The following is an 11,020-nucleotide window of genomic DNA, read 5'->3' on the forward strand; positions in this document are numbered from 1 at the left end:
CAAAATTAATGTGTGAATGGAGAAACAAGTCGGTCAAATCAAACAAGTGATTATAAGCATTTTTAGTGTTTGAAAAATGCAAATTGATATAGTGTAATTAATAATAGCTGACAGTAACACTTATTGCTTGTTGTTGTCATATTTTTTAATGAGTCTCTAAACATAGAACACATAGAAAGACCAAAGCTCCGACCCCTGTTAGTGTGTATAGTTCAAGTGTTTACGCTCTTTATGACGACTCCCTGAGCTGAGAGCGAGTCACCACGAGGTCTGCAGGCTTCACTTGTGTCAGATTCGAAGCTTTGGGTGGGGGGAGTCTTGCTGATGGACGTTGTGTGATGAGGTACAGGCGGGGTCAGGGAGTGATTGGGTCAATCTGCAGGGCAGAAGAGGTGACCGATGGGACTTCTTCTGCCTTTTCCACCTGCAGGGAGGAAACCCCACTAGCAAACTGAGAGGAAGTCATTCTAACAGCTTTGGTGCTTTCAGTTCTAACAACTATGGCTGTCATTCTAAGCATGTGCTCTCCAAACATACCTGGGCATGAGTGTATGTACAAGCATATCACATAGAGTGTTATATATACCAGTGGCTGAGACAGCTGGGAGTGCTCACACCTCAGCACATGTATAAATAAACCAGAGTGAACCGGTTGGACACGAGGGTGGCCAGCAGTCCACTAGTGGTCACCATCATCATCACTGACCTACTTCAGTGTCATTGACCCGGGTTCTGGGGCGCCCCACCCCTTCAATGAGACCTACTGGATGTTAGATCATCTGAGGTCCTCACAGCTCAGCTAGTTCACATCCTGTGACTCCCCTGGTCTGCTTCCTCTTTAGGACACATGTTTCTTTCATTAAAGTAGTAGTTTATATGTTCACTGTTGGGTTTTAACAAAAATAAGCGGATCCGTGATAAGTTGTCTTTCCGTTTTAAAATATGCCTGATTTTAGCAATGCTTCAGAGATGGAAAAAGGCCGTTCTAGAAACCTGTTTTATGTGTGTGTTAAACGACAGATCCAGTGGTTTTGGCCTCAAAAATGATGCCATCAAAGGCAATTACATCACAGGGCACTACATCCCTAACGGCTTTTGGGCCAAGCACAATGACCTCGGTTTCACCAGAATTTAGATGCAAAAAGTTATTGGTCATCCAATCTTTAATCTCTTTGATACGCACCTGTAATCTGCCCAACTGACTGACTTCATCAGGTTTAATCAAGGGAAACAATTGCGTGTCATCCGGATAACAACATCGCCATCGCCAATTCAGCACCTGCATCAAATGTTCTAACTCTAACCATGAAGACACTGACTCTATCTGGCCTATCTGACTCTCTCTCTCTCTCTCTCTGTCTCTGTTTCTCTGATCCTGTCCTTATCTTCCTTTTATTTCTTTTCCACCCAACCGGTCGAGGCGGATGGCCGCCCAAAAGAGTCTGGGTCCTGCCCGGCGTTTCTTCCTCAATGAGGGAGTTTTTCCCCGCCACTGTTGCTTATGCTCTGGAGGGTTCAGTTGGGTTTTTATTTCGGTTAAAGTGCTTTGAAATGTCTGTTGCCATAATTAAGCACTATATAAATAAAACTTGATTGACTGATTGATTGATTGATCCCCAGATCCCTAATCCAGCTTCTTCTAATGGTTGAAAATTCTCATGTTTTTCCTGAATGCTGCTCAGGAATAGTAACCCCCACCTTTAAACCCACACCAATGGGTTGTATCCAAGAGAGCATTTGTTTTTTTACTACTTTGAATCCTGAAACCTTCAGTACTTTAGTGTGTGTGTGTGTGTGTGTGTGTGTGTGTGTGTGTGTGCGTGCGTGCGTGCGTGCGTGCGTGCGTGTGTGTGTGTGTGTGTGTTTCCCTCCACTCCTCTTACATCAGTGACGTATGGTGAGGTTGACGGCGGTGAGGTACTGACTTTCGTGTTTTATTTATTAAATCTTGTTTCCATTGGTCGTCCAATCTGAGGTGAGGCTCAGTGTTGCTTTGCAAATGATTGCGTCCCAGTTTTTAATGTCAGGCTTATAATTTAATGGTAAATGCGCCATAAAACTGACTGATGTAAAGCCGATGTAACCACGGTAACATCATGACTGAATACTTATAGGTATCACCGCTCCTACTCATCACTCTGTTTTCTCTCCACCCTTCCTGTGTCTCTCTCTCAGCACTCCGGCACCCGCCTTGGTTACCAAACCAACGTCCAAGGTTCCACCCAGCCCCAGAGCACCATGGGATACTCGTCGTCGTCCCAGCAGAGCTCCCAGTACTCCCATCAGACACACCGTTACTGATGCTCCCGGTCGCTCCCAAACCAGCAGAAGAGTCGCCGTTACACCATCAGCTCCTGTCACGGTGTCGCTCGTTTCATCCTGGTCAGACCTCCCATCATGCATTGCGTCATTCCAAGTCAACCAATCTCCTTGTCAACCCTTCCTCAGCTTTGACCTCTGAACTGACAGACCCTCAGCGGACAGGGAAAAAACAACATAGGAACCAAAAGATGAACCTGTGTGGGCTGCAGAAACATTTTTAAAGCAGCTGATGTAAGATAGACGTGAAGGCGTGTCGCACGCTGACCCACAACCACAGCACTTACAAACACAATATTCCTCACGAGGAAGAAGTACAGCTGTTCTTCATATATGTATATCATATAGCACTTTTTTCTATTTGATTTTTGTCTCACTAGAGTTTACCTGGATAGTTGATGTCATGTATATATTGTTCTATACAGAAGCAATGGGATGAGAGCGGACACAGGAGGAAAAGCCCTTTACTGTCATCTCGGATATTTCCTGGATTATCAGAAGCAGCTGGAGGTTGTTGGAGCTAACAGAGACGCAGTCACATGTTTCTACAGAGCCAATCGGCTTCACCGCTGATGCAATTGCAGGGAAATATTAAATGCGCAATTTAAACGTAATATTCTTATGATAAGGGTTTCTATATTCAGAACTCTCTTTATCTCATTTGAATTTGGAAAATAAGAAAACCAAGTTGTCTTTTTACAGCTCCGAGTTCTGTCTGATCTGATTCACTACCTGTAGAGACCAGGAGCGTCTTCCTCTCCTCCTACGGCGACGGTGGCTCTGTTCAGGAGCCGGCGGGGAACACTCCGCTCCGACGCCGTTCTAAAACCAAGACCCTCAACACTTTCAAGGTTTCTGAACACGACCGTGCGCATCGACGTACAGGGCAGCTAACAGTACGGCCTCCTCCTCACACACGTCTTGAGACTGTTATTGCCTGGTGTCAGATTGTTTTTGTAAGGTTTTAATGTTATCATTGTGAGTGTGTGTGAGTGTGTGTGTGTGAGTGTGTGTGTGTTTGTGTGTGTGTATATCATATGTTTTTTATGCATGTCATTTATCCTTTTACTTAGAACTGCACTGACCGTTGAATTGATCTTCAAAGCGCTAAAGAACAAACCCGGGGTGAGGTTTTTCTTCTCGTTCCTCTTTCACTGCGACCTGAGCACTGAGACGACGTGTGGTCGCCGCGTGGTCGCCGCGTGTTCACACACAACAAGTGTGTTCATCAGTACAGACAATGAGGCCAGAGCAACAATAATCACACGTATTGACGTAAACCCTCAGTGCCTCTTCCATAAGTAGTTGTGTTTCTGTGTGTGTGTGTGTGTGTGTGTGTGTGTGTTACCCTCGGATCAGTGGGTGAGAAACCCTTCCAAGATGCTAAATATGAAACCAGTTGGTGTAGCATTCTATAATAACCTCCTAACTGTCGTTTTATAAAATGTTTATCATCTTTATACTAAGTTCAGAGCAGGAGCATCATTTTATTATTCTATCATAAAGTTAAAGTTATGAGCTAGGAATAATTTCTCCTTCATATTCTTCATTTTTCACATAGATAGATAGATAGATAGATAGTAATAATAATAATGTAATAATAATATATAATAATAATAATATAATAATAATAATAATACATAATAATAATGTAATAATCATATCCAATAATAATCTGTGTAAAGCACAGTGAAATGCTGTATTTTATCAGTATTTTAAATCCATTTTCTGAGGAGATTTTGATGGCAAACTATTTCCCAGAATTGTATTAATATTTGACGCTGTGTGAATCACCTGTAAGTTTGTCCACCGCTTACAGGTAAATGAACAATACCCGATCAAAACCACAGACCATCTTCATTGTCCTTTGTGTTGCTCTGTCCTCATTGGTCCTGTTCAGTCACATGACCGACTGCGTGCAGATTGTACTGAAGAACACACAGATGACTCAGCTGGAGCTGCGTCTGTTCCGTCAGATGCAGTCGGTTAGTTTGTGGCCTGCAGTAGGATGAGGAAACACTCCCACCTGGTGGCTGGAAAGAGAACTGCACCTCTGGAAAACAAAGTTATTATAAATATGCAGGAAACTGTAAGGTGTTGCAAGAGTGGAAGCAGTTTTCATCAGAACTTGCAAAACAGTGTTTTAGTGCTGACCTTATGTTTGTGCCTGTCTTTAGTTCTCAGTATTCCTTTAGAACTTCCTGTGACACCTCAGCTACAGCAGGTCACATGACGACAGTCAAAATTGTAGGTTTTGTGCTGTTTCCGTCCAATTTTCTCTCCTACAGAATGGTTCCATGTTTAATTTCACTGTTTCACACCAAATTATGTATTCAGTGAGATCAGAGGGATTTTATCAAACTTAGATTTGTGTTGAATCCTGACACTTAAATCTGATCAGTCCCATCACCAGGAGGAGTCTGGAGGTCACGACCCGGACTTTACTGTTTGCATTGGTTATCATATGCTTAAGGCCATCTGAACTTAAAGTTAAACATTAATTTACTGACTTCCAAGAACAAAACGTCACATGAAAATCTACCAGCAGAAGACGCAGCAGCAGCTCTTGAGTTCTTTAAATTCACTTCACCAATGCTGTGTTCAGTGTTTGATGTGTGTATTTACAGAGTCTCAGTTGATATTTGAGGAAGCTTAGCGTGACTGTACCACACATAAACACACACACACAAACACACACACACACACGCAGAGGTGGAGTTTGAAAAATATGTCATAAAAACAATACAAGGGAGAAAAATCTGAAACAGAAAGTTATCTTCTGTTTTTACACGTATAAAACGTTATGCCGCCACTTTCCTCTCTGTAATGTAGTTCATATGGTCGGTGTGTGAGAAACATGTAACGGAGTAAATACCGAGTCCAGCATCCATCTCTTTTAACCTGGTTTCATATCAGTTTGATGCTCATCACTGCAGTACAGAGTTGTTAACTGTCTTACTGCCTGTTTGTCCGTCTGAACGGCTGCCTGTGGCTGTAAAGAGGTCCAAAACCAAAACAATGTGCTAAAAGAGGCCAAAATGTCGAGTGAAGCGTCTCCTTCCCCATTAGAAATAGTTATTTAATCAATCAATGATGAAATAAATATTGATTAGTGCAGCTTTAAAGGCAAACTTCAGCTCATAATGTCATCGTTTATCGTAACTGTGTTCACCTTCTGTTGTACAAACAAAGCAGCTATTCAGAGGTGATCACCTCGTGTGTGTGTGTGTGTGTGTGTGTGTGTGTGTGTGTGTGTGTGTGTGTGTGTGTGTGTGTGTGTGTGTATCAAGCACTTCGCCTGCAGGGGCGATGTATCCTGAGTATTATAGAGCGTGAGACTCCAGTGGGAATCGAACCTACAACCAACTGCTATGCATAAAACAAACAAACAGCCGAATCCCAGACGAAAGTTTTTTCACGCGCTTCGGGTTTGACGGCGTTTCTGATGTTTTTTGATTGGCTGACGTGTTCGTTCCTGGTGTATTATGGAGTTCAGTAAACTCACTGTCCTTTTTTTTCACAGCATTTTGAAATGTACTGCAAATGAACTGTTGTAAAGAAATGCATATATAGATAGTAAACAATCATATTTATTGTTCCCACACATCTATGAATAATACCCTTTTTTTAAACTTTCCTCTGCCTTAACTATAGTAGCTATAGAACGGGACCTCTGTTGGGTAAAGCAGGCGTCGCTAAATGGTATTTATTGTTATAGTCATCTCTCTATATGCTTACATGAAATCATATGTCGTTGCTGAATGTGTTAGCGCCGCCTGGATGTACAGTAGAACCGCGGTGACGCAGCTGTTCGGGATCACGCCTGCTTCTCCGTCACGCAGATATTCCACATTCTCACTGCTTTTATAGGAATGATAATAATCCACGGTTTGGTTTGTGTGGACGGTGCCTTGTAGGGATTTTTAAAGACTTTTTTTTGTGTTTGAATCTTAAAGCCTCTTCCTCTGTTAGCTCTTTGTTTGTTTTTTTCCTCATTACTATGTAGCATATTTTTTATTTACGTAACGTGGAAGCTAGCAGCTGAATATATATAGAAATATATTTTATGGGAGGTCGTGGCGTCTCACTTCTACAGAATGCATCCGATCCCGGTGGAAGGATCTGCTCCTGTTGTCTCTCCAAACAGAAAGTGTCCTCACACGTTACTGAAGCGCCGTTCTGACTACCTTTTCAAATGTTGTACATAAGAACACATTTTAAGAATTTCTCATTAAGATATTGATACGACAAATGTCTTTTAATGCACTGTTGTTGCTCAAATATTTAGTGGTAAATGAAAAGTATTTAATGTTTTTTTTAAAATGTCTTGCTTTAGACACTAATGTCCTGGCAGTGCTATGACAGTAATCCAGCAGATGATGCTCCTCTGTGTGTGTACATATGGATAGACACACATTAGTCCACGCCTATATGGAATCTAGTGCACCTTTAGGCTGCTCTCCCCTCCCACTTTAACTCCTTTTTGGTATTGCATGCCCTTTCTAATGGGGAAAATGAAAACTTGTCTCCCTTCCAACAGTTTGTACAGACAGACAGACACTCCATCTGCAAGTCTCTGCAGTGTCCATCACAGCAATTTTAAATATCAAGCCAATATCTCTAGCCAGAATATTTCCCTGTTGGTGAATAAACGTGACATCTTTCCTGGAAACCGAATCTCTAAATCTGAATCTACATTAAGTCTCCCTGAGCTCTCAGCGAGCTTCCTGAGCAGAATACTTGGCAGGTTGGGGCGTTTGTCGACTCTTTTACATTCTCTGTGTATTACATGTGTGTGAATGTGTGGGCGCGTGCAGGTTTGACATATATGGCCTAAATGTATTGTCTTTTCATAGCATTTACAGACAAGCAGCAATAGCTCAGCGCAGAAAAAAACAAACAGACAAAAATTATTTAGCTGCTTTTAGCAAACTTGCCCAAATTTCACTGTACAAATGACTGTTAAATGAAAAATTCATGTATATTTATTTTATATCCTCTATTATAATAAAAAACTTCTTTTGTCTCGATCACTTCCTTGTCTCCAGTAGGTGTTGGGATCGTGACCGACACAATGTTCGCCATTAGGTGTCACCCAAGGGTTGGGGGTCGCTGCTCCTGCCAACATTCAGACAGCTGAAGTGGTCAGCTTCAGTTTCATCCTTCCTTCTTCAGACATTCCTCTGATGGACAGAACCTAAAGATCCACTTTGGTATTCTAGATCCACAGAACAACATCCAGAACCTTCTGGGTCTCATTTGGAAGCTTTACTGGAGACACTATACTGGTGATAGTGGATTAGCAGTAGTGAACGTCATCTTTGAATGTCGTCGTTATGTGGGAAAGAAATGACCATTTCTCACCTGTCAGCTACCATGGACATTGTGCATTAATGACTATATTTCAGTTACAATTCATATAATCGCTGCAACGTTTCTGTTCTTGAAAATACATCTATTACATCTACAGTAATATTTCTGCTAATCAGTTGCATTATTCAGTTTTCACTACAAATGAGGCTAATCTTTAGTGCAGATTAGCCTCATTTGTCATTAGCGTTCATTTATTCAGGATTTGCAAGGACAGGCCGGTGAAGTGCGTTACCTGAGGGCACAACAGCAGAGAATGACGCGGAATGGAGCGGGTTTCAAACCTCCAACCCTCCTGAGCCGCGGCCACAACAACAAGGAGCTGACATGTTCTGTGAGGCTGTGCAGCGTAAAGCAGGGCTGGATGTCAGGGAGCGACGTGCAGCGGTGAGCGGAACACAAAAACCAACAACAGGCCATCCAAGTGCTCTTTACTTCTGCGTCAGCGCGTTGAAGGTCTGGCACCTCAGCCAGATGTCTGGACTGGAGAAGAATGGTCTTCTGTAGCCTCAGGTTCCATCAGGAAGAAGACAAAGTGCCAGTCCCTGTTAGGAGCAAAGAAAGGTGTCCTATGTACCCACTGGGGTGGGCTCCATTCCACTGACGGTTGTTTATTTCTGAAAAATCTGTGTTATTTTTATGCATCAAGAAAAGTGTAAAAAACATTCCAATTGAAATTGTTACTGCATGAAATGGTTGAATGTTAGTCTACAACGTGTTCAAAATTATGAAAATAAAGCCGATTTGGATGACTTTGCATGTTCAAATAATTCTTTTTTTAAAACAAAAGAAATTAAAGAAATCTGTCACAAAGAAAGTTTCCTGTTCTTCATAACGGCCAGTGATAATGTAGTCTAGGAGAAGTGTTGGGAAATGAACCTGAATCCCCAGGTACTGACTGTATGATGTCATGAGATTACCCACAACCCACCTGCAAACGACGCGGTGAATATTTGTGCGATTTGAGCCGTTCCATCAGCCATCAAGACATTCCATCGATGCGTCAATTCGGCCTCCATTTAGGTGTCTGCTGGTTTGAAACCAGGCAGACAAGCCGAGACTTGGCACGGGGCTCCTGAGGCCTGGCAGCCGCTCTGGATTGACGGCTACCGCCTGAAGGATTTATGACTTTGAGGGAACTCATCAGAATGTGGTAACACAGACGCTCCGCTTCTCGCCTCCAGGTGCTGCCGCCTGGATCAGAACAGCATGTGGGTTCTCCCAGGCTTCAGTCAGATCCAGCCGAAGGAGACATAATCATTCAAACAGTTTCAGTTCAAATACTTCATCCATGTCTGCCTTATTTCATTTGCTAGTTCTGTAAATTAGTATATTATTAGTAGTACATTAGCACCTCTCTGCAAAACAGAAGAAGACTCAAATATGAACTCAAAGCAAGACGCTGAGATTTATTCTGTAACACGTTGGAGGGAACTGGCTGACTGTCCATGAGGGGACAAAACAGGGAAACACAAAAATGTCCAACCTTCTTCTTTTCTTTGGGCTTTTCCCAAATGAGTGGATGAGAGGTGAAAGGTCTTCAAAAAACTTTCTTAAAGTCCAGTGGATTGACTTAAACAGCTTTGGACGATCTTCAGACAAACAGAACCTACAACAGACAGAAGTCTTGTTTGTAGATCCATTTTTTTAACATAAACTACAATATCTTTAATTTCCAGCTGTCACATGTCTTTCTGGTCTTTGCTGACTCTTCCTGAAGTTCATCAGTCTAAACACGTCGAGATAAAAACTGTACTATCAATCTGAGGGTCTTGTTCTTCTTCTCCTTTGGGCTTTTCCCTTTAGGGGTCTCCACAGTGAATCAGTGTCCTCCATCTAACCCTGTCTTCTGCATCCTCTTCTCTCACACCAACTACCTTCATGTCCTCTTTCACTACATCCATAAACCTCCTCTTTGGTCTTCCTCTAGGCCTCCTGCCTGGCAGTTCAGAACTCAGCATCCTTCTACCAATATATTCACTATCTCTCCTCTGGACATGTCCAAACCATCTCAGTCTGGCCTCTCTGACTTTATCTCCAGAACCTCTAACATGTGCTGTCCCTCTGATGTACTCATTCCTGATCCTATCCATCCTGGTCACTCCCAGAGAGAACCTCAGCATCTTCATCTCTGCTACCTCCAGCTCTGTCTCCTGTCTTTTCCTCAGGGACACTGTCTCTAGACCAAACAACATCGCTGGTCTCACCACAGTTTTGTACACCTTTCCTTTCATTTTAGCTGAAACTCTTCTATCACACATCACACCTGACACTTTCCTCCACCCGTTCCATCCTGCCTGGACACGCTTCTTCACCTCTTTTCCACACTCTCCATTGCTCTGGACTGTTGACCCTAAGTACTTCAAATCCTCCACCTTCTTGATCTCTTCTCCCTGTAACCTCACTCTTCCACTTGGGTCCCTCTCATTCACACACATGTACTCTGTCTTACTGAGGCCAAACAACGGTCCAAAAATAAAAGAGACTAACAGGACCTTCTGAACCCGAGAGCCTTCAGCAATCCATCACAGAGAATATTCTTCCTCACAACTACTTACTCAAAGAACTAGCCCTTAAAACAATGTGGTTGTGGATCGTGTGGCCTAACCAGCAACACCACTGCCCTAAAGCCACGTTACTGTCTTCATGTCAGTGTTTCAGTGATGTGAGCTCCAGAAACACTTCTATATCTGATGGGTATCTCAGAGCCTGAACCACCAGACCAATGAGGACTGTGCTTTATTTATGTACAGTATCATTGAGTGAACTAAACCTTTGTAAGTATTTCTGCCTCACCTTCTACAGCCCAGCTCCAAACATGAACAACCTCTCATGGAACCAGACGTTGTAACCAGTTTACCCTTCATCCAGTTTCACACACAAACTTGTCCTACTTGAAAAAATAAAATAACATCCGTGTTCTCCAACATGTCAACATAGTCATGTGATTTTGGAGGCTCACTGTGAGCTGGTACCAGTCGCCACTTCTGCCCGTCTATAGACCGTCCAGCAGTCTGCTGTGGGGTGGTAGACTGATGTCTCAGTGTCTTCCTCCTCCTCTGTCTCCTCCTCCTCAGACCCAGTTGTTTGTGTTTCCAGCAGCACAGTGGGGGTGCAAATTACAGAATCAGAAGGAATAGAACGGGGCTCATTTATTCACTGAACTCAGCAAGAGAATAAAAGTCCAACAAGTGGCATTAGGAGCTGGGCAAAGCTCCACGGAGGTCAAACATCTGATGCTTATGTCCTGTGGTTTCCCCGGTGGGGTCACCCAAAGAAGACAATACCAGATGTTGAAATAAGAGCGTCTGAGATGTTTGATGAGCAGAGA

The 11,020-nt window shown here is 42.9% G+C and overlaps 1 protein-coding gene across 5 annotated transcripts in view; it reads left to right on the forward strand.

The window, feature by feature from the left end:
• Positions 1-8,441, forward strand: part of cdk19 (cyclin dependent kinase 19) — a 64,801-nt gene extending 56,360 nt beyond the window's left edge. Inside the window, exons 13-14 of one of the 5 annotated variants that reach the window (XR_011038948.1) lie at positions 2,176-3,444; positions 7,371-8,441. Coding sequence is in view for 1 of the 5 variants with exons in the window: in XM_068342729.1 (XP_068198830.1) it covers positions 2,176-2,301 (126 nt within the window). In the remaining 4 variants the exon portion in view is untranslated. Of the gene's footprint in view, positions 1-2,175 lie in introns of all 5 variants that reach the window. The other 4 variants (XR_011038946.1, XR_011038945.1, XR_011038947.1 and 1 more) reach the window with 4 other exon arrangements.
• The last annotated feature ends 2,579 nt before the right edge of the window (positions 8,442-11,020 follow it).

Source organism: Antennarius striatus, chromosome 19 (assembly GCF_040054535.1).
Source record: "Antennarius striatus isolate MH-2024 chromosome 19, ASM4005453v1, whole genome shotgun sequence".
Taxonomy (NCBI): Eukaryota; Metazoa; Chordata; class Actinopteri; order Lophiiformes; family Antennariidae; genus Antennarius; species Antennarius striatus.